Here is a 24,320-nt window from a genome sequence, read left to right on the forward strand (position 1 = left end):
GCGAGATCCTTTTTTGGGACCTCCACGAAGGTTTGAATCAATAGTGACATCATCACTATAGATCCCCACCATCCAGCCCATGCCATCTTCTTGCAGCTACCAGCAGGCAGAAGGTACAGAAGATTGAAATCTCCCCACCAAGTTCAAGAACAGCTACAGTACTTCCCTTCAAACATTTTTTTTTTCTTGAACCAAACAACACAACTCTTATCCATATAGTTTAGGAACTCTGACCATTTTGCACTAAAATGACCATTGTTCTTTTGTTGTTCTACTTGTGTTCCTTCTTGTAAAATTAGTGCATAATTTACAGGTATATTTGTTTTCTTTGCAAGTAGTGCGTACGTGTCTGTGATGCTTCTGGAGTAAGTTTTTCTGATGACAATAAATTTTTGCTTTGACTTTGAGGGATTTGAGATTAAAACAGGAAAGCAGCACTAAGTTAACTAAATTCAGATGCTGAATGTCACAGTAAGCACAATAGTCTGAATGGCCTACTGCTGTTTCTATTTCTCACATTCTTACAAAACGAAGCACAAATAAATGCTTTAAAATATTTACACAAAATAATATAAAAACACTACCTTACACCTCCCAAATGGTTAGCAACCCCATTCAAATAAATGGGACGACCATTCATATTTCGTGTCAAGCTGAGGGGCCATGTGCAAAGTGCATTTGGATTCTCAGTTCTGTCTTTGGACTCAGTGATGGGATAAGCAGCCATTTATGCTAGCATTTAACTTCTAGGTCACCTCCAGCTTCTATCTTTCTCTACCTGAGCACTCATGGACACATTTGAGTCCGAGAGCCTCTGAGATCTGAATGGCTGATGGTTATCATGTTTGGTTTGAAACCACCTTTTATCAATCAGTGAAATTTGGGCCAATAACAACCACAAAGTAAGAAACAATGAATAAAAATATGATATGATGCATTCAAATAATTAAATAACTTAATAAAAATGAAAATACAATTGAAACATAGAACAGTGCAGCACAGTATGGGCCCTTTGACCTTTTAACTTACTCCACCATTAATAGAACATAGAAACATAGAAACATAGAAAATAGGTGCAGGAATAGGCCATTCGGCCCTTCGAGCCTGCACCGCCATTTATTATGATCATGGCTGATCATCCAACTCAGAACCCCGCCCCAGCCTTCCCTCCATACCCCCGTAGCCACAAGGGCCATATCTAACTCCCTCTTAAATATAGCCAATGAACTGGCCTCAACAGTTTCCTGTGGCAGAGAATTCCACAGATTCACCACTCTCTGTGTGAAGAAGTTTTTCCTAATCTCGGTCCTAAAAGGCTTCCCCTCTTTCCTCAAACTGTGACCCCTCGTTCTGGACTTCCCCAACATTGGGAACAATCTTCCTGCATCTAGCCTGTCCAATCCCTTTAGGATCTTATACGTTTCAATCAGATCCCCCCTCAATCTTCTAAATTCCAACGAGTACAAGCCCAGTTCATCCAGTCTTTCTTCATATGAAAGTCCTGCCATCCCAGGAATCAATCTGGTGAACCTTCTTTGTACTCCCTCTATGGCAAAGATGTCTTTCCTCAGATTAGGGGACCAAAACTGCACACAATACTCCAGGTGTGGTCTCACCAAGGCCTTATACAACTGCAGTAGTACCTCCCTGCTCCTGTACTCGAATCCTCTCGCTATAAATGCCAGCATACCATTCGCCTTTTTCACCGCCTGCTGTACCTGCATGCCCACTTTCAATGACTGGTGTATAATGACACCCAGGTCTCGTTGCACCTCCCCTTTTCCTAATCGGCCACCATTCAGATAATAATCTGTTTTCCTATTTTTGCCACCAAAGTGGATAACTTCACATTTATCCACATTAAATTGCATCTGCCATGAATTTGCCCACTCACCCAACCTATCCAAGTTACCCTGCATCCTCTTAGCATCCTCCTCACTGCTAACACTGCCACCCAGCTTCGTGTCATCCGCAAACTTGGAGATGCTGCATTTAATTCCCTCATCCAAGTCATTAATATATATTGTAAACAACTGGGGTCCCAGCACTGAGCCTTGCGGTACCCCACTAGTCACCGCCTGCCATTCTGAAAAGGTCCCGTTTATTCCCACTCTTTGCTTCCTGTCTGCTAACCAATTCTCCACCCACACCATTACCTTACCCCCAATACTGTGTGCTTTAAGTTTGCACACTAATCTCCTGTGTGGGACCTTGTCAAAAGCCTTTTGAAAATCCAAATATACCACATCCACTGGTTCTTCCCTATCCACTCTACTAGTTACATCCTCAAAAAATTCTATGAGATTCGTCAGACATGATTTTCCTTTCACAAATCCATGCTGACTTTGTCCGATCATTTCACCACTTTCCAAATGTGCTGTTATCACATCCTTGATAACTGACTCCAGCAGTTTCCCCACCACCGACGTTAGGCTAACCGGTCTATAATTCCCCGGTTTCTCTCTCCCTCCTTTTTTAAAAAGTGGGGTTACATTAGCCACCCTCCAATCCTCAGGAACTAGTCCAGAATCTAACGAGTTTTGAAAAATTATCACTAATGCATCCACTATTTCTTGGGCTACTTCCTTAGGCACTCTAGGATGCAGACCATCTGGCCCTGGGGATTTATCTGCCTTCAATCCCTTCAATTTACCTAACACCACTTCCCTACTAACATGTATTTCGCTCAGTTCCTCCATCTCACTGGACCCTCTGTCCCTTACTATTTCTGGAAGATTATTTATGTCCTCCTTAGTGAAGACAGAACCAAAGTAATTATTCAATTGGTCTGCCATGTCCTTGCTCCCCATAATCAATTCACCTGTTTCTGTCTGCAGGGGACCTACATTTGTCTTTACCAGTCTTTTCCTTTTTACATATCTATAAAAGCTTTTACAGTCCGTTTTTATGTTCCCTGCCAGTTTTCTCTCATAATCTTTTTTCCCCTTCCTAATTAAGCCCTTTGTCCTCCTCTGCTGAACTCTGAATTTCTCCCAGTCCTCAGGTGAGCCACTTTCTCTGGCTAATTTGTATGCTTCTTCTTTGGAATTGATACTATCCCTAATTTCTCTTGTCAGCCACGGGTGCACTACCTTCCTTGATTTATTCTTTTGCCAAACTGGGATGAACAATTGTTAACCTTTCCATCCTATGAACCCCATAACCCCATAACCCTCCACTTTTCTTTCATCCCGATACCTACCTAAGAGTCTCTTAAATGTCCCTAGTGTTTCAGCGTCAACCACCACCCCTAGCAGTGCATTCTAAGCCCTTACCCCTCACTGCGTAAAAAAAAACTGCCCAACATCTCCTCTCATTCAAGATTCCCTTAAGGTTAACCTGCAGGTTGAGTCAGATGCAAAGTCATCATTCATTTTGAGAGGTCTACAATGTAAGAGCAAGGATGCTTTGCTAAGGCTTTATAAGACATTGGTTAGACTACATTTTGGAGCAAATTTGGGCCCCAATATCTAAGGAAGGATGTGTTGGCCCAAGAGAGGGTCCAGAGGAGGTTCACAATAACGATGGCAGGAATGAAAGTTTTAATCCCTGTGTTTGATTTACCTGGGTCTGTACTTGATGAAGTTCAGGAGGATGAGGATGGATCTCACTGACACCTAGCAGATACTGTTAGAGTGAACATAGAGAGGAAGTAGAAAAGTCTCAAATTTGAGAACACAGCCTCAGAATAAAGGAAGTCCCTTTTGAACTGAGATGAGGAGAAATTTTTTCAGCCAAAGGGTGGAATTTGTTGCCATGGCGGGCTGTAGAAGCCATGCCATCGGATGAATTTAAGGCAGATCTTGATAGGTTCTTGATTGGTAAGGGGGTTGAGGGTTACAGAGAGAAGGTGGATGTCTGCACATTCTGTGGTAATTTAGGCTTGCCAGACACTCCACCCCCATTCTAACAGCTTTCTATAAGAGCACCACTGAGAGTGTCCTGACTGGCTGCATCATCGTGTGGTTCAGCAGGTGAAAGGCGTTAGGCCTCAAGACCCCACAGACGAAAGTAAGAACAGCCAAAAGGATCACTGGGATCTCGCTCCCCAAACACCCCCCCCCGCCCTATTTGTGACATTCACCAAGTCCTTTGGATAGAAGGGCCCAAAGCAATTTTGAGGATCCCTATCACCCATCCCAAAATCTCTTAGACCCACCACCATCAGGAAGAAAGTACAGAAGCATCAGGATTAGAACAGCTAGACTGGTCAACAGCTTCTTCCCTCAGGCCGTGAGATTAATGAATACCCTGCCACCACTGAGATCTTGTCACTAGGACAGCAAGCAGTTTTACCGTATAGGTAAAATCAGATGACAGTAAACTTGAATTTGAATGACAGTCAAGAAATAATCAGCCATGATTGGATGGCAGAGTAGACACGTTGGATGAATGACCTAGTTTTGTTCCTCTATCCTATGGTCTTCTATATTTTAGTGTATGCTGTAACATTAGGAAAGACCCCCTAACTTCATACTCAAGGAGAAAAAACCATCCTTTGGACCATAAGAAAAGCAATCGTAATCATTTGCCTGTATTGTTGAGTTCCCACATCCAGAAGATATAGTCATGCATTTCACTATTTTTTCAGAAAGGTACAGCTAAGAAAGCAGTAAATGAGAAAAAGAGATGGAACATTAAATAGAAAAAAACTAACACTTTCTTGAATACGAGAAAGAATTTTTTTAGCCAGAGGATGGTGCATCTGTGAAACTCAGTGCTAGACAGAGCTGTGGAGGCTAAATCATTGGGTATATTTAAGCAGAGATCGATAGCTTCTTGATTAATAAGGGCATCAAAGGTTATGGGGAGAAGCAGGAGAATGGGGTCAAAGGGGATAATAAAGCAGGCATGATGGAATGGTGTTTTCTGATCCTATGTCTTATCATCTTATAAACATTCAAATGAAGGAATTACATTTATGTAGCGTCCTTTATGACATGTTAATCCATTTTGCAGCCAATTAACTATGTTTGATGTTGGTCACTTGTCATACAGTAGATTTCACTAAAACACAGTATTAAACTATTTTTATTAATATTAGCAGCACGGTGGCATATTAGGCAGCATGGCAGTACTGCTCAGCGGCATTGTAGCATAGTGATTAGTGTAATACTTCACAATGCCAGAGATCGGAATTTACATCCCACCGCTGTCTGTAAGGAATTTTTACGTTCTCCCCATGACCATGTGGGTTTCCTCCAGGCATTCAGGTTTCCTCCCATATTCCAAAGTCGCATGAGTTATTAGGGATATGAAAGTTGTAGGCATGCTATGTTGGTGCCAGAGGCATGGTGACACTTGCAGGCTGCCCCCCAGCACACACTGGGACTATGTTGGTTGTTGACACAGGCCTGTTTGTTTCCCTGTTTGTTTCAATGCCAATCATTAAAAATTGTGAGTGAGGGGTAAATATTAATAAAGTCAATGGTGATAACTTTCCCAATTTTTCTAAATGGCATCATGAAATCTTTTATATCCATCTGAAAGAGCAGGCAACACTTCCGAAAGGAAGCATCATCAACAATGCAGCACTCTCTCAGTAGTGCAGTGAAATATGCCATCTCAGGGGCTTGTGTTCCAGTCAAGTTGGATCTGCCTCAGAAAGACAAGACTTTCCAAGCCATAACCAACACTTCATAAGCATCAATTCCATCAAATTAATTAGAAAAAAACATACTTAGATAAAGAAAACATAAAAGCACATTGATCAGTTCTTAAACGCAAGAGATTCTGCAAATGCTGGGAATCCAGTGTAACACGTAAAATGCTGGAGGAACTCAGCAGGTCAGGCAGCATCTTTGGAAAGAAATAAAGAGTTGGGGTTCAAGTCTAATGAAGGGTCTTGGCTTGAAACATTAACTCTTTAATCCCTTCCATAGATGCTGCTTCACCTACTGAGCTCCTCCAGCATTTTGTGGGCATTGATCAGTAGTTGCAATTGCAACAAGGAATAGAAGTGACAACAAGAAATGATCAGAATGCTTTGCTTATATTTCAGGCTGATTTGTAATTATTAATTTTGGCAGTACATAAATAATATTACAGAAATAAATATGTTTTAATTTTGCATAGATTTAGTCTTGTATGATAAATGTTAATTTGGGTTCCAGAATGTGTGAAGTAAAAGATAGCTTATACAGAGAGAATGAACATAATTTAAGAGTTAACACTTTTTATTTCCCATTACCTGGAAAGACCAACCCACAGATCAGATTTTGTACTCTGCAATAATAATACTCCATTATAAGATGAAGGGCTGGTTGAGAATGAGACTAAAGATCAAACTATAGCCCAATTATTGTTTGTTATCTCAACAGGAATCATTCGATGACTTGGTAATTTGTAAGTGAACATGTATTTTATATGTAAAATCTAAAGACTTCCTTCTTCCAGAAAAACTGTTGGGTACTCAGGGGGGCGGGGGGCGGGGGTGGTGGGTAGAAACAGGAGTACACAACTAATAAAACCATTATAATAATGTTCCTGTAAATTCCTTTCTTTCACATTAGTAGTCATTATTAGTGTTGTGTCAACCATGCCTCAGCATACATACTCACCTCTGAGTCAGAAGGACTTTAAGTCCAAGCCCAAGAGTTTTGAATGTTAAAACTCTAAAACAGTACTCAAGGGCTGTTGTTTTGTTATGGGTATTATTTATATCATTAATTGGGAAGCTGTTCACCAGAGATCCTATACAGAGCTCCAGCAAAGTAAAAGGTTCCACGGTACCGTATTAAAAAGCGCAGGGAGTTACCCCTTTGTGCTAGCTACAACCTGTCACCTCAAACAAGTATACTGACATGCTACTGAGATCATTCTGTGCACACATTGACTTCTACTTTTCTCACACTATGATATTTGCACTAATTCAATCACAGCTAAGCTATTCATTAGTTCATTGGCAGGACCAACGGCGGGGGAGCTGAGTGGCTTCGGCTGTCACGTGGACCAGACATTAGAGCCTTGGAGTTGCATATTACAGCAGCCAGGGAAGGAGCCGCCAGGGCTGGCTTTGTGCAGCTGGATTCCGTGCTGGGTTGGGAGCTGGCCCCTCCTGTTAGTGCTGCTGTCCAGTGTTTGCTCAGTGGAAGACCAGCTGGAAGGTGGTCATCTGCAGCTGCACTTGAGTGAGGTGAGGAACTGCTGTGGGCTTGCTCTTGCAGAAACATGGCTCCAGGTCAACATCCCTGCACCATCAATTTACAGGCCAGGACACTGAGGGACATGGGCTATATTATTATTTTTATATATATATATTTTGTAACTGTAAGTTTTTCTGTTATTGTAATTATATGTCAGGGCTGCAGAGATGCAGTTAAAATGAATGTTATTTTAGCTGCAGTTATTCTCTCTTGAATAGAGAACTTCGAGGAAATATATCAGGTATATAAAATCATGAGTAGCCACTTCTCTTAGCAAGAAAAACATAAAATGAGTCAGTTGGTGGAAGGATTTGTGGGACAGCACAGTGGCACACCTGGTAAAGCTGTGCTTCAAAGACCTGTGCTCAATTCTGACCTCCGGAGCTGTCTATGTGGAGTTTGTACATTCTTCAGATAACTGTGTTGGCTTCCTTAAAGTGCTCTGGTTTCCTCCCATATCTAAAAGATGTACAGTAGGTTAACTAGCAACTGCCCCAAGAGTATAGACTGCAGTATGGGGTGGGGGTTAAAGGAGCTGATGTGACTGAGGGAAACAAAATGGAATTAATGTAGGATTGTGTTAAATGAGTGCATGACAGCTGTGATGATGAGACCTGCGGGAACACACTTAGTGGCTACTTTATCAGCAACCTCCTGTAGCTAAGAAAGTGGTCACTGAGCATATATCTGTGAGCTTCTGGCTGCTATGCCCAGCTAGTTCAAGGTTCAGCATGTTGTGCATTCAGAGATGCTCTTCTGCACACCACTGATGTAATGTTTAGTCTATTGATCTACTGTCGCCTTTCTGTCAGCTTGAAGCAGTCTAGCCATTCTCCTCTGTCCTCTCCCATTAACAAGATGCTTTTGCCCACAGAACTGCCACTTACTAGATTTTTTTTTAACTCTAGGGTGTGTTGTGCATGAAAATCACAGGGAATCAACAGTTTCTGAAATACTCAAGCCATCCTGCCTGGCACCAACTGTCATTCCATGGTCAAAATCGCTTAGATCAATTTTTTTTCCCTATTCTGATTTTTGGTCTGAACAACAAATGAACCTCTTGACCATGTCTGCATGCTTTTATGCATTAAGTAGCTGCCACATGATTGATTGATTACATATTCGCATTAACGAGCAGGTGTTCAGGTGTACCTAATAAAGTGGCCATTGAATATATATTTTTTAACTAATCAGTTTTGAAATTCAGGAGTTAACAGCTTGAAATTTTGGTTGGGGGGGCCAGAAGTTCTCATTTAAATAAGTACAAGCTACCAGTAAGAACAGTGATGTGCGGGGCTATGGACTGAGAACAGAGGAGTGCGATTAATCTAAGGCCCATTTCTGGCCAGTATGAAAATCATTAAAATATTGGCTTCCTTCCGCATCATAAACATCTAAGGTTCTGTGGCAGAAATATTTCACTGACTGTTAAACAGATTGCATTGTCCTAAGGGCCTGAAAGTTACTTTTCATCAGCTATCACATTAAGAATTCACATTAATTATGTAGGAGATAAAGTCAACTCATTATTAACAAGTAAAGTATTAATTGTCTCTTAGTTAGACTTTTGTAAACAAGAATTTGCACAACATGTCTATCCAATCCTCTGTGTGTAAATTAGAAGATTTTAGATGGGAATGCTTAACCGGTGCAGCAGAATTGTAGGAGAAAGGACTGGTCCATTTATTTTTTTCTGTTCTCACTACGCAGTAGTTAGAAAGGTAATTGATTCACTGTGCAGTGTTCTTCCAATTAACTTGTACCCTGAGAGAGGTGCAGGATGGAAGTTGCGTCCTCCTCAATTGCAAAGATTCTGTAGAGTTATAAAGTTATTGAGTACTACAGCACAGTCCATCTAGTCCACACCAAACTATTATTCTACCTAGACCCATCGAGGCACACCTGGAAAATAGCCCTCCATAACCCTCCCATTCATGTACTATCCACATTTCTCTTATATGTTGAAATCAAAACTGTTCCCCTCCGCTTCCACTGGCAGCTCGATCCACACCTTCACCACCCTCAGATACCCTATTGGAGCTCCGCCTCAGGTACTCATTAAGTATTTTACCTTTCATCCTTGCGTATGGCCTAAAGTTCTAGTGTCACCCATCCTCAGTAGAAAAAGCCTTTTTGCAATTACCCTATCACTACCCCTAAAACATTATTTTTATGTTTTAGCAGCTCAAGCTGGTAAGACCTGAGGTATGGGCATAGCCAAGCATGCTCATTTCTCAATTGCTAGCAACCTTTGTACTATTTTAGTGGTGTTTAGTATTGTAGCTTTCTGGATATTTATATAAAATTGTTGTGTAGGCCTAATTATTTAATGCTATTGTGTAGTAACTTTGGGATGATACCAGTTGTAGATATTACTATTGGGACAATGTTTCAGCCTGTTCAAATTCCATAGTCTTTCAACTTCCCCTTTTAATTCTGCATATTTCTGGTGTTTTTCAATTATTGATTTCTGTCTATTGTGTTTGGAATGGCTATATCCTTAGGTAGTTGTTCTTGCTTGTTTATGCTGTAATATATTATTATGGATTGTCCTATCTGTAACAATGGATCAGTCAAAATATAATTTGTGAGACTCTGACTCTGAAACTGGATCAGCATTTTATTTATGGTAAGATGTGGTGTCTTTTATGTGTTTGCATTTTGAAACAATATTTTGGTGAATTGATTGTGCCTGTGTAAGTAATCAGATTGAGTTAAACTGCTGCAAAATCCTGTAACCCTTCTCTCAATTCCTCCGTCTCTACTGCATCTGCTCTCAGGATGAGGCTTTTCATTCCCTAACTAAGGAGATGCCATCCTACTTCAAGGAAAGGTGCTTCCCTTCCTCCACTATCAATGCTGCCTTCACACATCTCTTACATTCCACGCATATCTGCCCTCACCCCATCCTCCCACAACCCACCAGTGATAGGGTTCCTCTTGTCCTCGCCTACCACCCCACTGACCTTTGCGTCCAGCACATAATTCTCCATAACTTCCGCCATCTCCAAAGGGACCCTACCACAAAGTATATCTTTCCCTCCCCACCCCTCCAACTTTCTACTTTCCGCAGGGATCACTCCCTACTTGACTCCCTTGTCCATTCGTCCTTCCCCACTGATCTCCCTCCTGGCACTTATCCTTGTAAATAGAACAAGCGCTACACCTCCTCACTCACTACCATTCAGGACCCCAAACAGCCCTTCCAGGTGAGGTGACACTTCACCTGTGAGTCTGTTGGGGCCATCTACTGTACCTGCTGCTCCCAGTGTGGCTTCCCGTATATCGGTGAGGCCTGACATAGATTGGGAGACCTCTTTGCCAAGCACCTTAGTTCTGTCCGCCAGAAAAAGTGGGATCCTATTCTGACATGTCAGTCCATGGCCTCCTCTACTGCTGCGATGATGCCATCTCAAATTGGAGGAGCAACATATTCCATCTGGGTAGCCTCCGACCTGCTGGCATGAACATTGATTTCTCGAACTTCTGGCAGTGTCTCTCCTTCACCCATTCCCCTTTCCCATGTCCCTCTCTCATCTTATCTTCTTACCAGCCCATCACCTTCCTCCGGTGCTCCTCCCCCTTCCTTTCTTCCATGGACCTTCTGTCCTCTCCTATCAGGTTCCCCCTTCTCCAGCCATTTATCTCTTTCACCAATCAACTTCCCAGCTCTTTATTTCACCCCCTTCTGCTCTCTTGATTTTGCCTATCCCCTAGTATTTCTTCTTCCCCTCCCCCCACCTTTTTATTCTGACTTCTCATCTTTTTTCTCCAGTCCTGATGAAGGGTCTCAGCACTAGGTGTTAGCTGTTTACTCTTTTCCATTGATGCTGTCTGGCCTGCTGAGTTCCTCTACCATTTTGTGTGTGTTGCTTGGATTTCTAGCATCTGCAGATTTTCTCGTGTCTGTAATGTGTTAAATTGTTTTTTGTTTCTCTTGACATTTCTGTATTTATCATCTTGAAGTTGCTGGTCTTTTATTATGCAATTTTGATCATTTTTTTGTGTTTACCAACTGGTCCACAAGGAACCTCTCTGTTTCTGAGAAGAGGTCTCGAATTTTGAGCCAGGCATTTGATGCCTTCTTGTCAACATCTAGTCTGCTCAGATCATGGGGGTGTCTTCCACAGAGGGTCATGCTCTTTCATTGGTTAACTTTTTTTCTTCTATAGCGATAATTTAATTTTTCTGGGTTATGCTTTTATTTAAGTTTAGTGGTGTGTATTTCTTATCAGAATTGCATATGCTTGTGATCAGTGCTGAACTTTGTTTTCACTGATGGAAATAAACCTTTAAAAGTCTTATCTGACTGTTGCATAGTTTTTTAATGTCTGTTATTCCTCTTGCTTCTTCTGTCCTAGGTAGAGTTAATCTAAGTGTGTTTGAGTGTACATCGTGATTTCTAAAATTTGTCCATTCAGTATTTTCTTTGTAAATTTTCCAGGTCAGTTTCAGAGCAAGATATTATGTCAAAAGAATACATTAATATCAGTATAGCAACGGTGTTTATTGCCTATGTTATATTTTTACCATTGAGGTCTGTTTGGCAGATTTTCTTAAGTCTTGAAGTAAATTTTTCAAAAGTTTGCCCTTTATCTATCTTCTTTGCTTGCTGATATCCCAGATACTTACATATATATTTCATATTCATCCATCAGTTGTATTGTGTCCTGCAGCTCTGTTTTGTTTTCCATGAGATCTATTGCTCCTTTCTTTTTGTTTAATGTTCTGCACTTATCTAGTCCAAAGTTTATATTTATATCTTTAGAAAAAAGTTCTAGTATGTGAATAATTGCTTTAGCTTTACTGGTGAAGGGATGTATAATTTGAAATCATCCATGTATGGAAGGTGTGTCACGGTGTAATTCATTTGGTTATCTCTGATTTGATATCCCATTTTCATCCAATTTAGTAAATTAGAGGGCAGGTTTAAAGCAAGACAAAACCATAGTGAGCTTAGAGAGTCACCCTGAAAAATGCCTCTGTTTATTTTGATAATGGTGTTTGTTCTATTTTGATTAACAGATTATAGCATGCCAATACTTCATCAGATGTTGTAGGAATTTCACAAATATTGGGTGCAGTTTATATATAATAAGAACCTCTATTAACCATGAGTGCAGGACAGAATCAAATGCTTTATGGTAGTCAATACAACATGAAAGATTTCTACTCTTACACTGGGCTTGATTTCGAATTGCAGAATCTATTATTAGTTGTTCCTTACAGCCACTTATGGCACTCTTTCTGCTCCTCTGTAAGTATAGTGTGGTCAAATGAGTGGTGATTAGTTGCAAGAAGCTGAATATTACAATTTTATATATAGTTTGTAAACAAGTAATAGGATAATATTTTGATGGGCTATTTGTGATTTCTCCTTTAGCCAAGAGATATGTTTTACCTTCTGTCAAAAATCCGGACATTTTTTCAGGATTTTTAAGAAAATTGTTGATATGTATTAATAGGTACTGATGAAGGCAAGTAGTTTTAATACCAATAATTACAAATATTATTACTGCTGGTACTTTTCCAGTTGTTGGTATTTTTATAAACGCAAACATGAGGAAATCTGCAGACGCTGGAAATTCAAGCAACGCACACAAACTGCTGGTGGAACACAACAGGCCAGGCAGCTTCTACAGGAAGAAGTACAGTCGACATTTCGGGCCGAGACGTCGACTGTACTTCTTGCTATAGAGGCTGCCTGGCCTGCTGCGTTCCACCAGCATTTTGTGTGTGTTGCGTGGGTATTTTTATAATCACTTTGAGCATATCCATTGTAACTTCAGGTGTTTGCATGTCTTCAATTGTGTGAGTGCATTCTTTTTCCTCCCTAATCCAGCTTGGTCCATAATTGTGCATCACCCTTTTGACCAGATAGTAGACCAAAAGTGCATTATTTCTGTGTTTGTTGGTGACATTTTAGTGCATCGAATTCAGTTTCAATGTCCTGCATAAACCTTTTCCATTGTTCCTGAACTGATAGCTCGGTTTTCTTCGTCTGGCACAGTTCACATAGCTATTTAGTCTGGCTTTGTATGCACCAAGCTTTTGTTTCAGTGTATCGATAAATTTTGCAATGCTTTTGTTAGGATGATCATTTCTTGTATGGACCTTATACTTTCTTAGTATTTCCTTAGCTTTTCTCTTTGCTTTTCTCTTAATTATTGTTGTTATTATTATCATTATTATTACTATTACTACTGTAGATATTTGTAAGTGATTCCCAACTGCTAGCAGGGAACCTGAATACTGTGATCCTATCTTGGGCATTAAGCGATACACAAAGAACATTTGGGAGGTGGGTAAGAATGCACAGGAAATAAGCTGTGCATTGCAAGCAAGTATTCTGGTCCAGGAGACTTCTGCAAAAGACGCCCAGCCTTATGCTTCCCTATTAGCTTTCTCTTTTAAACTTACAACCTCAAAACGTTTTTTTCTGTTGGAAACTCTGGATCTGGGGGGAAGTAGTCTCAGAACACTGGGTCAACCATTTAAGTTGGGGAGGCTGTGGAATTTTATACCATAGTTATTGGAACTGTCTACAGCAAAGTGCTGTAAGAATGGTTTCAGCCAGTAAGACAGAGGTGAGGAGAATATTTTTTACACGTAAGGCTGCAAGTCTCCTGAGGACAATGGATTCTCAGGTTACTGTCTCAATAAAGGAATAACAGGTCAGGTAACCGAGAAAACATAACAATGACAATGAGAAGGCCAGGGTGAGGGGAGAGGGGGAGGGCATGAAGCATAAATACAAGAGGTTCTCCAAGTGCTGGAACTCTTTAGCAACATACACAAAATGCTGGAAGAACTTGGCAAGTCAGGCAGCATCTATGAAGGGTCTTGCTTGAACTATTTATCACCCTCTATTGGTGCAGCCTGTCTTGCAGAATTCCTCCAGAGTTTTGTGCTTGTTGTTGGGCTTGAAGAATCTAGTTTTAAATTGCCATTTTAAAACTTCAATTTAATGAAGTTAAAGTTGTCCCAGATTTTCAGTCAGATATTGTTCTATAACTCCAGAGAGTAATATTGTGGTTAGGTTTTAGACTTGTAATGATCTGGAGATAGACTTTCAAATCTCACCATAGTAGTTGGAGTTCAGCTAATTGAATAAATTTTGGGATTCATAATAATGATGATGTGACTATTAAAAAAAACACTTGGTTTATTAATACCTTCAGAGGTTAGTAAGGAAATCGGTTCTTGGTCTAGGCCTACCTGCAAAGTGTAACTCTTATCTGACATGTTACATGGCCAAATAGTCAGGGATGAGCAGGCTTAGACAGCAAAGCACACGTCTTGAACACAGAATAAGAAAAAAAGTGACATCTCTGTTAGATACAGGGAAATATAACTACTTATACACAAAACCCATCAATCTAAATTTCCACATCAACAAAAACGTCCATTTGATATGTTATCAATCATGATATGTTACTTGTTCAGTGTCACAAGTTATACCCCAAGGTCTACCTACTCTTTTGCTTTACTTTCACACATTATGGACTACAAGTGGACTAAAATGCCATCATAATGCATCTGTTCCAACCATTTCACAGTTCCGCAAATGATATTTATCTCAGTCAGTGCTGCTACTGCTGGAGATTGAAATAAACAAGTGGAAAGAATTCATACTGTTTATAACAGTTTCAATGTCCACTAAACAGACACCAGATGATACCTATCTACCAATTTAAAACACAGAGGACAGCAATGAACAGATAAAGTGTGATAAGTATAATGACAGAGAGCTGTCGTTATGGGTCCTTCTTTATGTACAAATGCACCAATTGCTCTCTGTGTGTAAGCAATATGAGATGGTCTTGATGATAATAACACACACAAAAGGCTGGAGGAACTCAGCGGGTCAGTCAGCATCTATAGAGAGGAATAAGCAGTCAACGTTCAAGGCAGAGACCCTCAGGTCAAAATGTCAACTGTTCATTCCACTCCATAGATGCTGTCTGACCCACTGATTTTCTCCAGCACTGTGTGGTGTGTGTGTGTGTGTGTGTTGCTGTGGATTTCGAGCATCTGCAGAACCTCTTGCATCTCAATGATAGCAACTTGCAAATATGTACCACATTTAAGATGTTAAAATATTGAAATGCTTCTCAGAAGATTATCAAACAAAGATTCACATTGAGAGTCAATAGGTCTGATAATCTTGATGGAACATTAATCTTGATCGAAAGGAAGTTCTAGAACTAAAGGGATTGGGGTCAGGATGCAGGGAAAAGTTCTGCTCAGTTTGGAAAATAAGAAAATAATCTTAAAAATCATCATCCTGCCCAATGTACATCAATGAGCGGAGGTGGAATTGGTGACACAATACGATTTAGACAGTGGGATGACCACATGTTAACAGAAAGTGAAAAGAGGGAAATTTATTGACAAGCATAATAAAAGCATAATGAAGTTTCAGCAGCAGACATGACCAGCCAGGTCAGAATCAGATGATATTACAAAAGAGGAAATAAGCAGTTTTAGTGGTGGCACTGATGTGTGCTTGAATGTTCAGTCAGTTTTAAATTTGACAGATATAGACACATTATCAGGTGGACTATAATTACAATTTCTCAGCAAGGGAATTCTCCATCTTCAGGTGTACATCTGCGCAGGGAGACAGAACATACAAAATACTTGGAAGCCCTCTTTATTGATCAGGTTCAGAGGGCGCTGACACAAGGTCAAATGTTGGCCTGTGTTTCTTCACTGCTTATAAAACTACATAATGCAAGGAAGCCAAAAGCAAGGACACCTCGACACAAATGCAGACATCTCACCTCCCAAACTTGATTACTTTTTTGTATTATTGCATTAGCAATATAAATTCTCAAGAATGACAAAGGAAGGAAGCCTTAAGAAAAAACCTACTGCACTTCACAGTTCTTACAATTAGAACAGGTACAGTCTGCATTGAATGACTCTCTGTGAAGGTGTGGTTCCAGACTTACTCTTCCCTATAGGTATTCTAGCGCTGAAAAATGAGGACAATTATTGTTACCCATGTTAAAATGTTCAAAGAAAAGTATTATCCTGGAACATACTCAAAACTTAAGAATGAACTGTTAAAATTAATTATAAACTGTGGGTCATTTTCATATTGTGAAATAGTCTTGAACCGCCTTATAAGGTATCATTAAAATTTTAAAAATTAAGTGGTATTTTGTGACGTTTCTCCATTTAAATATAGATAAGTCATCCCTGATTCATTGTGTGGTGATCTCATCCAGAGTAGCAGTTGTTCTGCTTTCCTTACCAATGCTTCTCGGCTCACAATGGGAAAACTGACCAATATTCCCACTTGTCCAGAAGTTTTGCAGATGCTGGGCAAGAAGAAGGTGAAGTAACAGACAAGAACCCAGAGGAACTCAGCAGATCAGACGGCATCTGTGGAGGGAAATGGATAGCTTGAGACCCTGCATCTGAACTAATCCTCCATTAGTCGAGGCATTGAGTTCAAAAGTCAGGAAGTTACAATGCAGCTTTATAAAACTCCAGTTGGGCTACATCTGCAATATTATATACAGTTCTGGTAACCCCATAATAGGAAGGATGTCAAGACTTTAGCAAGGATGCAGGAGAGAATTACCAGGATGCTGCCTGGATTAGAGAGCATGTGCTGCAATGAAAGACAATCTTGGGATGTTTTCCCTGGAGCAGCAAAAGTTGAGGGGAAACCTGATAGAGGTTTGTAAAATTTTGAGAGGCATAGATGGACTAGACAGTCAGTATATTTTTCCTAGGGTTGAAATGTCTCATGCCAAAGGGCATGCATTTGAGGTGAGTGGGGTTACGTTCAAAGGAGATGTGATGTGAATATTTTTTACACAGAGAGTAATGGGTTTCTGGAATGTATTGACTGGGATGATAGTTAGCAGATACATTAGGGACTTCTAAGAGACATTTAGATACACATGAATGTGAGAAAAATGGAAGGATATGGACATTGTGCTGACAGAAGGGATTAGTTTAAATGGGCATTTGATTATTAATTCAGTTTAGCAGAATATTGTGAGCCAAAGGGCCTGTTCCTGTGCTGTACTGCTCTGTCATCACCATGCCGAGTTCCTCCAGCATCTTGCTTGTTTCTTCAGATTCCAGCATCTGCAGTCTCCAGTGTCTCCAAAGACAGGGTGCAGTTCTGCATCACTAAACGAACTCCCTTCATCTTCTTTACAGGGCTTATTTTTATTTTCACCTGGGAGGGCTGGTAACATCTCCAACAGCACAGCACTCTCTCAATACCACAATGAACTGAGAACAAACACTCAACGGCAAGTTTATTAGGAACACCTGTATCCTGCTCATTAATGCAATTATTTAATCAGTCATTCATGTGGCAGCAACTCAATGCATAAAACCATGGATATGGTGCTTAAGAGGTTCAGTTGCTGTTCAGACCAAACATCAAAATGGGGAAGAAATGTGATCTTCAAGACTTTGACCGTGGAATAATTGTTGGTGTCATATGGGGTGGTTGGAGTATCTCAGGTACTGCAATCCTCCCGGGATTTTTGCACACAATGGTCTCTGGAGTTTACAGAGAATGATGTAAAAAAAACAAATGGAAGAGTCCAGTGAGTGAAGGTTCTGTGAGCAAAAATGCCTTGTTAATGAGGGAGGTCAGAAGAGACTAGCCAGACTGCTTCATGCTAACAGGAAGGCAACAGTAATGCAATAAACCATGCATTGCATCAGTGGTTTGCAGAAGAGGATCTCCGAATGCACAACACGTTGAACCTTAAAGTGGATGGATTCCAGAAGCAAAGCACCATGAAAGTAGTACATTCAGTGGCCACTTTATTATTGTCTACCTATAAAGTAGCCACTGAGTGTTAATCTTCACATAGGCTCTGCTGCTTAAATTAATCTGAACACTCTACTGAAGACCTTCCATTCACATGTTCAAAATAAGTGAACTAAAAGTGCTTCTCACTTACATCAATGAAACCACGGTGCTTCCCACATACTATACCCTGTGGTTTGTTAAACATGAAGAGGAGGTGATGCAATGTACCACAATGAAATTGTCTGTGACTCATTAAATCACAGACTAGCTTTACAATCAATGTGATTCAGGTTTAATCAGCCTGGTTGAAAAAAAATGATACACTTTTACACCAAGAGCTGTCACAACACATTCCTAAATGGCTTGCACTTGTTGACACACAGCAGGATAGTTTAAACTTTAAGAATCCACAACAGCATTTGCAATAACGTGTAAACAGATTTAAGTTGTGACAACTCAGTACTGCGTTATGTATAAACAATAAGGTAAAACATGAATTAGCAGAAAAAGAAACAGATTTTGAAACTTTGCTGATCATCATTCCAAATTATGATATTTCATTATTTCAGGTCAAATTCCTTAACTGAAATCCTGGAGAAACAATTATTTAATTGTTACTTCTTAACATTGCATTAGCTACAGACTCTTTTACAGAATCACTCAGAACATATCTTGACTACATGATCCAGTATATTTACCTAACACCTGAGTGAAACACAGAAGTATATTCTATCCAGTCTTAAAACAAAACATTTCAAGGTATTTTCTAATTGCATTGGAACCATTTCAAAGAAAAGTTATTTGATATTAGTCCAGAGACTATGGCAAGTATTGAGGGGTGATCGGCAGTGTATATACAGGAAGAACCATCTTCCACTATGCCTTGTGCTGCAATGGACTTATTATGCCCTCCTGTTAGCCCAGCCTTCCATTCCTCATATCGATCCTCCCTTATCTGCTAGGGTCTACTTTTTAATCTCCTTCCTCCCACCGTTCACGGTGTTGCTAAGGCCCTTCTCGTGAAGTTACTGAAACAACTGCCTTTTCCGTGGTTCACAGCCAACAACAACGATTCATAGATGCATTGTGTAAATTTTAGCAACGCGTAGACTGGTCTATTCCTCACTGTCTTCCAGGAACTTAGCGGGTCAAGCGGCATCATGAAGACGAAGGGATGGTCGACGTCTTCGGTCAAGGCCCTGCATCTGGACTAGCTGGCCCCCGCTTGGGCCGCCGAGCTGTTCCAGCAGTTCGTCTTTTGCTCCAGATTCCAGCATCTGCAGTCTGTTGTGTCTCCGTCCCTTCTTCTGAAGTGTATTTCAAATGCCTCCCTCTTGACTGAAATGTTGACAATTGTTTTATTCCATTGCATTACCAGACCAATGTCATTTCGTTAAGAAGTGTGACATGGTAAGCCTAACGCATTGCGTAGGGTGTTAGACATCGCCAATTTACAAACTCGACTCTTACCAGATAGTTATGTATTTAAAATATAAAGAAACAGAGATAATTAATAAATGGATTAAAGTGTCTGATAAAACAGATATTAATTTCATCTGGAAGTATTGAGCTTATGTGTCGATATGCGGCAGTGTTATTTCGGGACTGTACACAATAAAGGTGATGCTGAAGATGGAATCTCATCTCAGGGTTCAGATGACAGCCTATAAATTATTGACACATTGCCATCGCAGTTTATCATATTATCTGAACACATGCACAAGGTTAAAGTCCTGTAATTGCTGTTATACACCCATCAGTATTAATGACGACGAGATCTCCACATTAATTATAAGTTACAGAGTCGGGCAAACCCTCTTCCGCAGCCGTCTGCGGGGAAGAAGCAGGCAAGGTTTGTTTCCGCGTGAACTTCACGAGGAGATAATCTACGAGAAATTAAGCTATCCTACAAAATGGCAAGTGAGAGTGTCGGATTTCCCTTGTTAAAATCCGATCGTGGTGTTAGAGAATTTAGATTCTACAAAACAGTACAGTGCATGTTTAATCTGCGATTTCCCCCATGCCAGATAATTTGTATTTTGCACATCGAGCATTATTACAAAATCCATCTAAGGAGAGCAACTTTCCTCCCTCTGTTCTGCGGGGAACTTTGTCACTGGACACTGGTCTGGTGACTGTTGCTGCGAGAAATGTGTTAACTTCCCCTTGCAAGGTACAGTCCCAACAACCAATGTAGTTTTCAGAACCAAGGATAACAGCCTCTTGTCAAAAGAACTTAAAGACATCGTAATAGGTGTCAACCTTCGAAGTCCCGTTTCTCTGGCTTATAACTCGTCCTTCACGCTCTCCCTCGCTCCTCCACACCTTATTTTAGCTTTAGTTGCGCGTTAGAAGAAGATATGAAGAGCCTGTTCAAACTCACACAGAGGCTCACTGACATTTCGGAATGGGTAATCGTTCTGGATGGAGCTGCTCCCAAGATCGCTTCTCCCTCTTATCTCCCACCCCATATGCTTTTCCTTCTAATTCAATGGAAAGATGTCATAACGAAGAGTGCAAATATTAAACCATATTTTGTAACGAGACATGGCGTTAGAGCTACCAACGTAGGGTTCCGAAACAGTCACAGATTTAAAACAGACTATTAAAACACTTGCAACTAATACGGTGCTAAACTCTTAACATATTTTAAAAGTTCGACCACAAATTATCCAAATTGCCCAATATCCAAACACACAAAAGATACGCCGACGCAGTAAGGGGGAAAGAAACATAGTTTTTAAGATCTGATATGAAGAACAAGGTGTATATTTCTCTGGAAGACATTTATGTGTGGAATTCACTGCGAACGCCGATCTAAATGTTGCTTAATTTTGCAATGAACACCTAGTTTTGAGTTCCTAGTCGGGGTTAACGAAAAGGTTTTGAAAATTAATACTATATTAACTGCTCAAGCTCCCCAAATTTATCCTGCGCTGTTAGGCACTGTTTATTTTAGTACTACAGCACCAACCCGCTTACTTCAAACTTTACTGGAGTTCGGTGTTTTCCACCGAGAAGCCGCGAACGCGCGGAGAACTGGAAGCGAGATGGCTTTTGACGTAAATTTACGGGAAGTGTTTTAAGTGATTTTAAGTCGTTGGTGTGGCAGTGCAGTAGGCAAATAGGGAAACAATAATCGGTACCTGAAATCGCTGTAAGGATGAACAATCCAAAACCCCGCCGATTTGACGCGCTCCTGCTCCCTCTCTACAGCCTTCTGGCTCCCAAACATTCTCAGGGAAAACTTGTTAACTCCGGGCTGCAGCATTGCTCCGAACTGTCTTTGCATGAAGCCGGTTTGGCTGGCCCGCAAGTCGTCTTCCAGGAAGATCTGGTCGGTGCCGTCCGCTTTAAACAACGCCGACCTTTCCTCTTGCTCGGTCGCCGCCGCCGTCGGCTGCTTGACGCCCGGTCGCCCGCTCTGTACCGAAGCTGACCCCGAGCTCGAGCCGTCCTCGCTGCCCGGGTTGGTGCCCTCGCTCGGAGTGGACTCCCCTTCACCGATCAGGCGCTTGCCCTCAGCCACATCGTCTTCGTGCAGTTGCCTGCTGCCGACGGAGGAGAGGCTTCCACGGAAACGCCGGCAGTCCCCGTTGGAGCTGGTCTTGCCGAGCTTACTGACATCTGTTTCCACCGTCTTGCCTTCCCCTCCCTTGGCGTCCCCAGCCCACCTTGCGCCTCCCCCAGTAGGTGAGGGAAGTGGCTTCATCTTAATGCTCCTTCGGTTGGGCTCACGGTCTCCGTCGCACTCCATCATGTTGTCTTTGGTTCCTATCTGCTGGGGGAGACTGTACAGCCTCTTCCGCATGGCAGGAGGCAACCTCTCCATCTCCCCTCCGGCGGGAACACCGAACCTGCCCCTCTCCTCCAGCATCCCGAGTGCGTCTGCGGCCGGCGAGTCACGGGCATTTCCTCCAAGGTATCTGAATTACACGGCGCATTTCACCCCAGACACCGTGATGCACGGAGAGCAAATACAAACATCACCCCCGCACTCACCCCTCCTCCTCCTCCTCCTCCTCCTTTCCCTTTATGGCAGAATTATTGCCGCTTCTCTTCTTTAAACTTTTAAGGAGGCCGGGGGGGGGGGTGGAAGCGTCTCTCGTTCTCGAACCACCAGCGGTCGGGCCCCCGAAGAGAAATGATATTTTTGTTAAGACATTTAAAACACACGGAAATAAAATCAAGAGACGTTTACCCTTTTGAGTTACATAGCAGACACAAAGCAGGTCACCAGTAGTCTAGGCACGGCTGCGCACCACTGTACCGCAATGATTAAACCGAGGAGAACGTTTCTTACAATCGTGAACGGTTTGCATCTTTTTTCTTAACGTCGCCTTTACTGAGCAAGAAAACACGATCCATTGGGTTGCTATAGGAGATACCCTCCCAATGTGTTAACCCGAGAAGGCATGTTTCCATCGGAGCTACGTAATTGCACGGTTAGTAAAACAGTTCTAACGCAGCTGAAAGCACACTTCCCAGGAATGAGAACCATCCTCCGAGGTACACAACTGTTGCTAACTTGAAGCGCAACTGTGGGCAGTGAAAACATTATTTTTCCACCAAGTGCCTGGAATTCGCTCTTCCTGTCATCGCTTCCCTACCGATTGTCCGGGGATCATTCTCCTTCGTTTTGAGCTCTGATTAAGTACAGTTTTTAGAAGGATGGGATGGCCGAACGAGGATCTGAACAGCGGCACGAACATGAAACGACCTCAATTCAGGAAGTCTGTTCAATCTTAAATGACATTTCACAGGGGAGATTCGCTTTCTCTCTCTCTCTTCAGGAGTCTTCCAATCAATCGCTTCGAGGGCGGACGGTGGCCATTTTACACACAGTAAGATTCCATGAATCCCTAATCGCGGAGTTAAATAAAAAAAGGCAAAGGTGCTGGAAAAGCTCAGCAGGACGGGCGGCATCTACTTTTCAATAGAAAATAACCACTTCTACCGTTCAGGGGAGGTTCAACAGAAGAGAAACAAGTTATGTTATGCAACTTTTGTTTTCCAAATTTAGTCCAGCCTTATTTTTAATTTAAAACCTTTATTTATATGTTTACTCCTGAGAAGTTTTTTTAAAATTTCGGATTTGCAACATCTGCGGTATTTTACTTTTGCCTCTGTGCTTTAATTTGCTTCTGGTCGAGGAGCAGTATCTGAGGCACTTGCTGCTTTGACATCCCGCTGCACCTCACTGTGATAAAAAAAGGGTTTCGACCTGAAATGTTAACTGTTTCTCTTTCTTTAGAGACTTGCCGAACTGCTGAGTGTTTTCTGTATTTTCTGCGTTTTTTTTATTTCGGATTTCCAGCATCTGCAGTTTTTTTTTCATGCGTCATTTAATATTTATGCAAAGGACCTGTGACACTGAAGCATTCTGCTGCAGTAATGTACTGACATTCAAGACCAGTTGAAAACGGGCCACCAAACTTCCAAAGACGGAATTCTCAGTATCAATCAATTCTACTCCCTCCCTTAACAAAGTACTGCAATTAATACCACAGTCTTTGTTTAGAAGCCCATAGGTGAGCTCGGGTCTCAAACTCTGTCAGTTTGCATATTTTCAACAACTTTGACCTAAAGTACAGTGCTTCTTATAGATTTCAGGGGCAGTCCTTTGCTATGACAACAAATGTCATTTCTATACATTATTAGCCATCTTAAAACATCAATTGGTTTTTTTGTCCTAAGTACAAAATTAGGTTCGAAGATGGATGACAGTGTAAGGAAGTATACAGCAGACAAACAAAATGGTTTATGTCAGTAATATCAGCGTTTCTCAACTGAACACAGTTGCCATGAATTTATCCAGCTTCCCCTTGCAATTCCTCCCAAGTGAACTTTGTGCTGACACATTACAAGCACACTTTCTGGGTAAAGAGCTTTACTTTTGAGTGGCTTTCTTTAAAATTTACTTTGAAGCTTATTTTGAGCTTTTGGCATGCATGTAGGCAGGCATTGAAGACCCTCTGAGATGGTCACAGCTGGTATTGATCAGAAACAGAGACATGAGAGACTGCAGATGCTGGAATGTAGAGCAGCAAGGATGATGCTGGAGGAAAACAGTAGGTCAGTCTCCGTCAGCGGAAGGATAAAGGGTTCAGATGAAGTATCACGACTCATCATGTTGACTGTCCATTTCCCTCTGCAGAATCAGCCTGACCTGCAGAGTTCCTCCAGCATCTTCTTTATTTATCGATCGATACCATTCGATAAGGTCAAAACTTGGTGAAGAATCCAAAGCATGTGCTAAGGATTTTCTCCTGGATGCTTGTTAATCATCAGATGCCTTTTAAACTACCTGCTAGCAAATATTAAGTAAAAGACTTTGTGGATATTTGGCGTGACTGTGAATTTGAAAAGTAACCAATTAT

At 41.3% G+C, this 24,320-nt stretch overlaps 1 protein-coding gene across 1 annotated transcript in view; it reads right to left on the reverse strand.

The window, feature by feature from the left end:
• LOC134358503 (potassium/sodium hyperpolarization-activated cyclic nucleotide-gated channel 3-like) overlaps positions 1 to 21,825 on the reverse strand; it is a 531,682-nt gene extending 509,857 nt beyond the window's left edge. Inside the window, exon 1 of the mRNA XM_063070795.1 lies at positions 21,087 to 21,825. Coding sequence (XP_062926865.1) covers positions 21,087 to 21,817 — 731 coding nt within the window. The 5' untranslated portion in view covers positions 21,818 to 21,825. The remainder of the gene's footprint in view (positions 1 to 21,086) is intronic.
• Positions 21,826 to 24,320: the final 2,495 nt, after the last annotated feature.

The sequence above is a fragment of the Mobula hypostoma genome, chromosome 18, assembly GCF_963921235.1.
Source record: "Mobula hypostoma chromosome 18, sMobHyp1.1, whole genome shotgun sequence".
In the NCBI taxonomy this organism is placed as follows: domain Eukaryota; kingdom Metazoa; phylum Chordata; class Chondrichthyes; order Myliobatiformes; family Myliobatidae; genus Mobula; species Mobula hypostoma.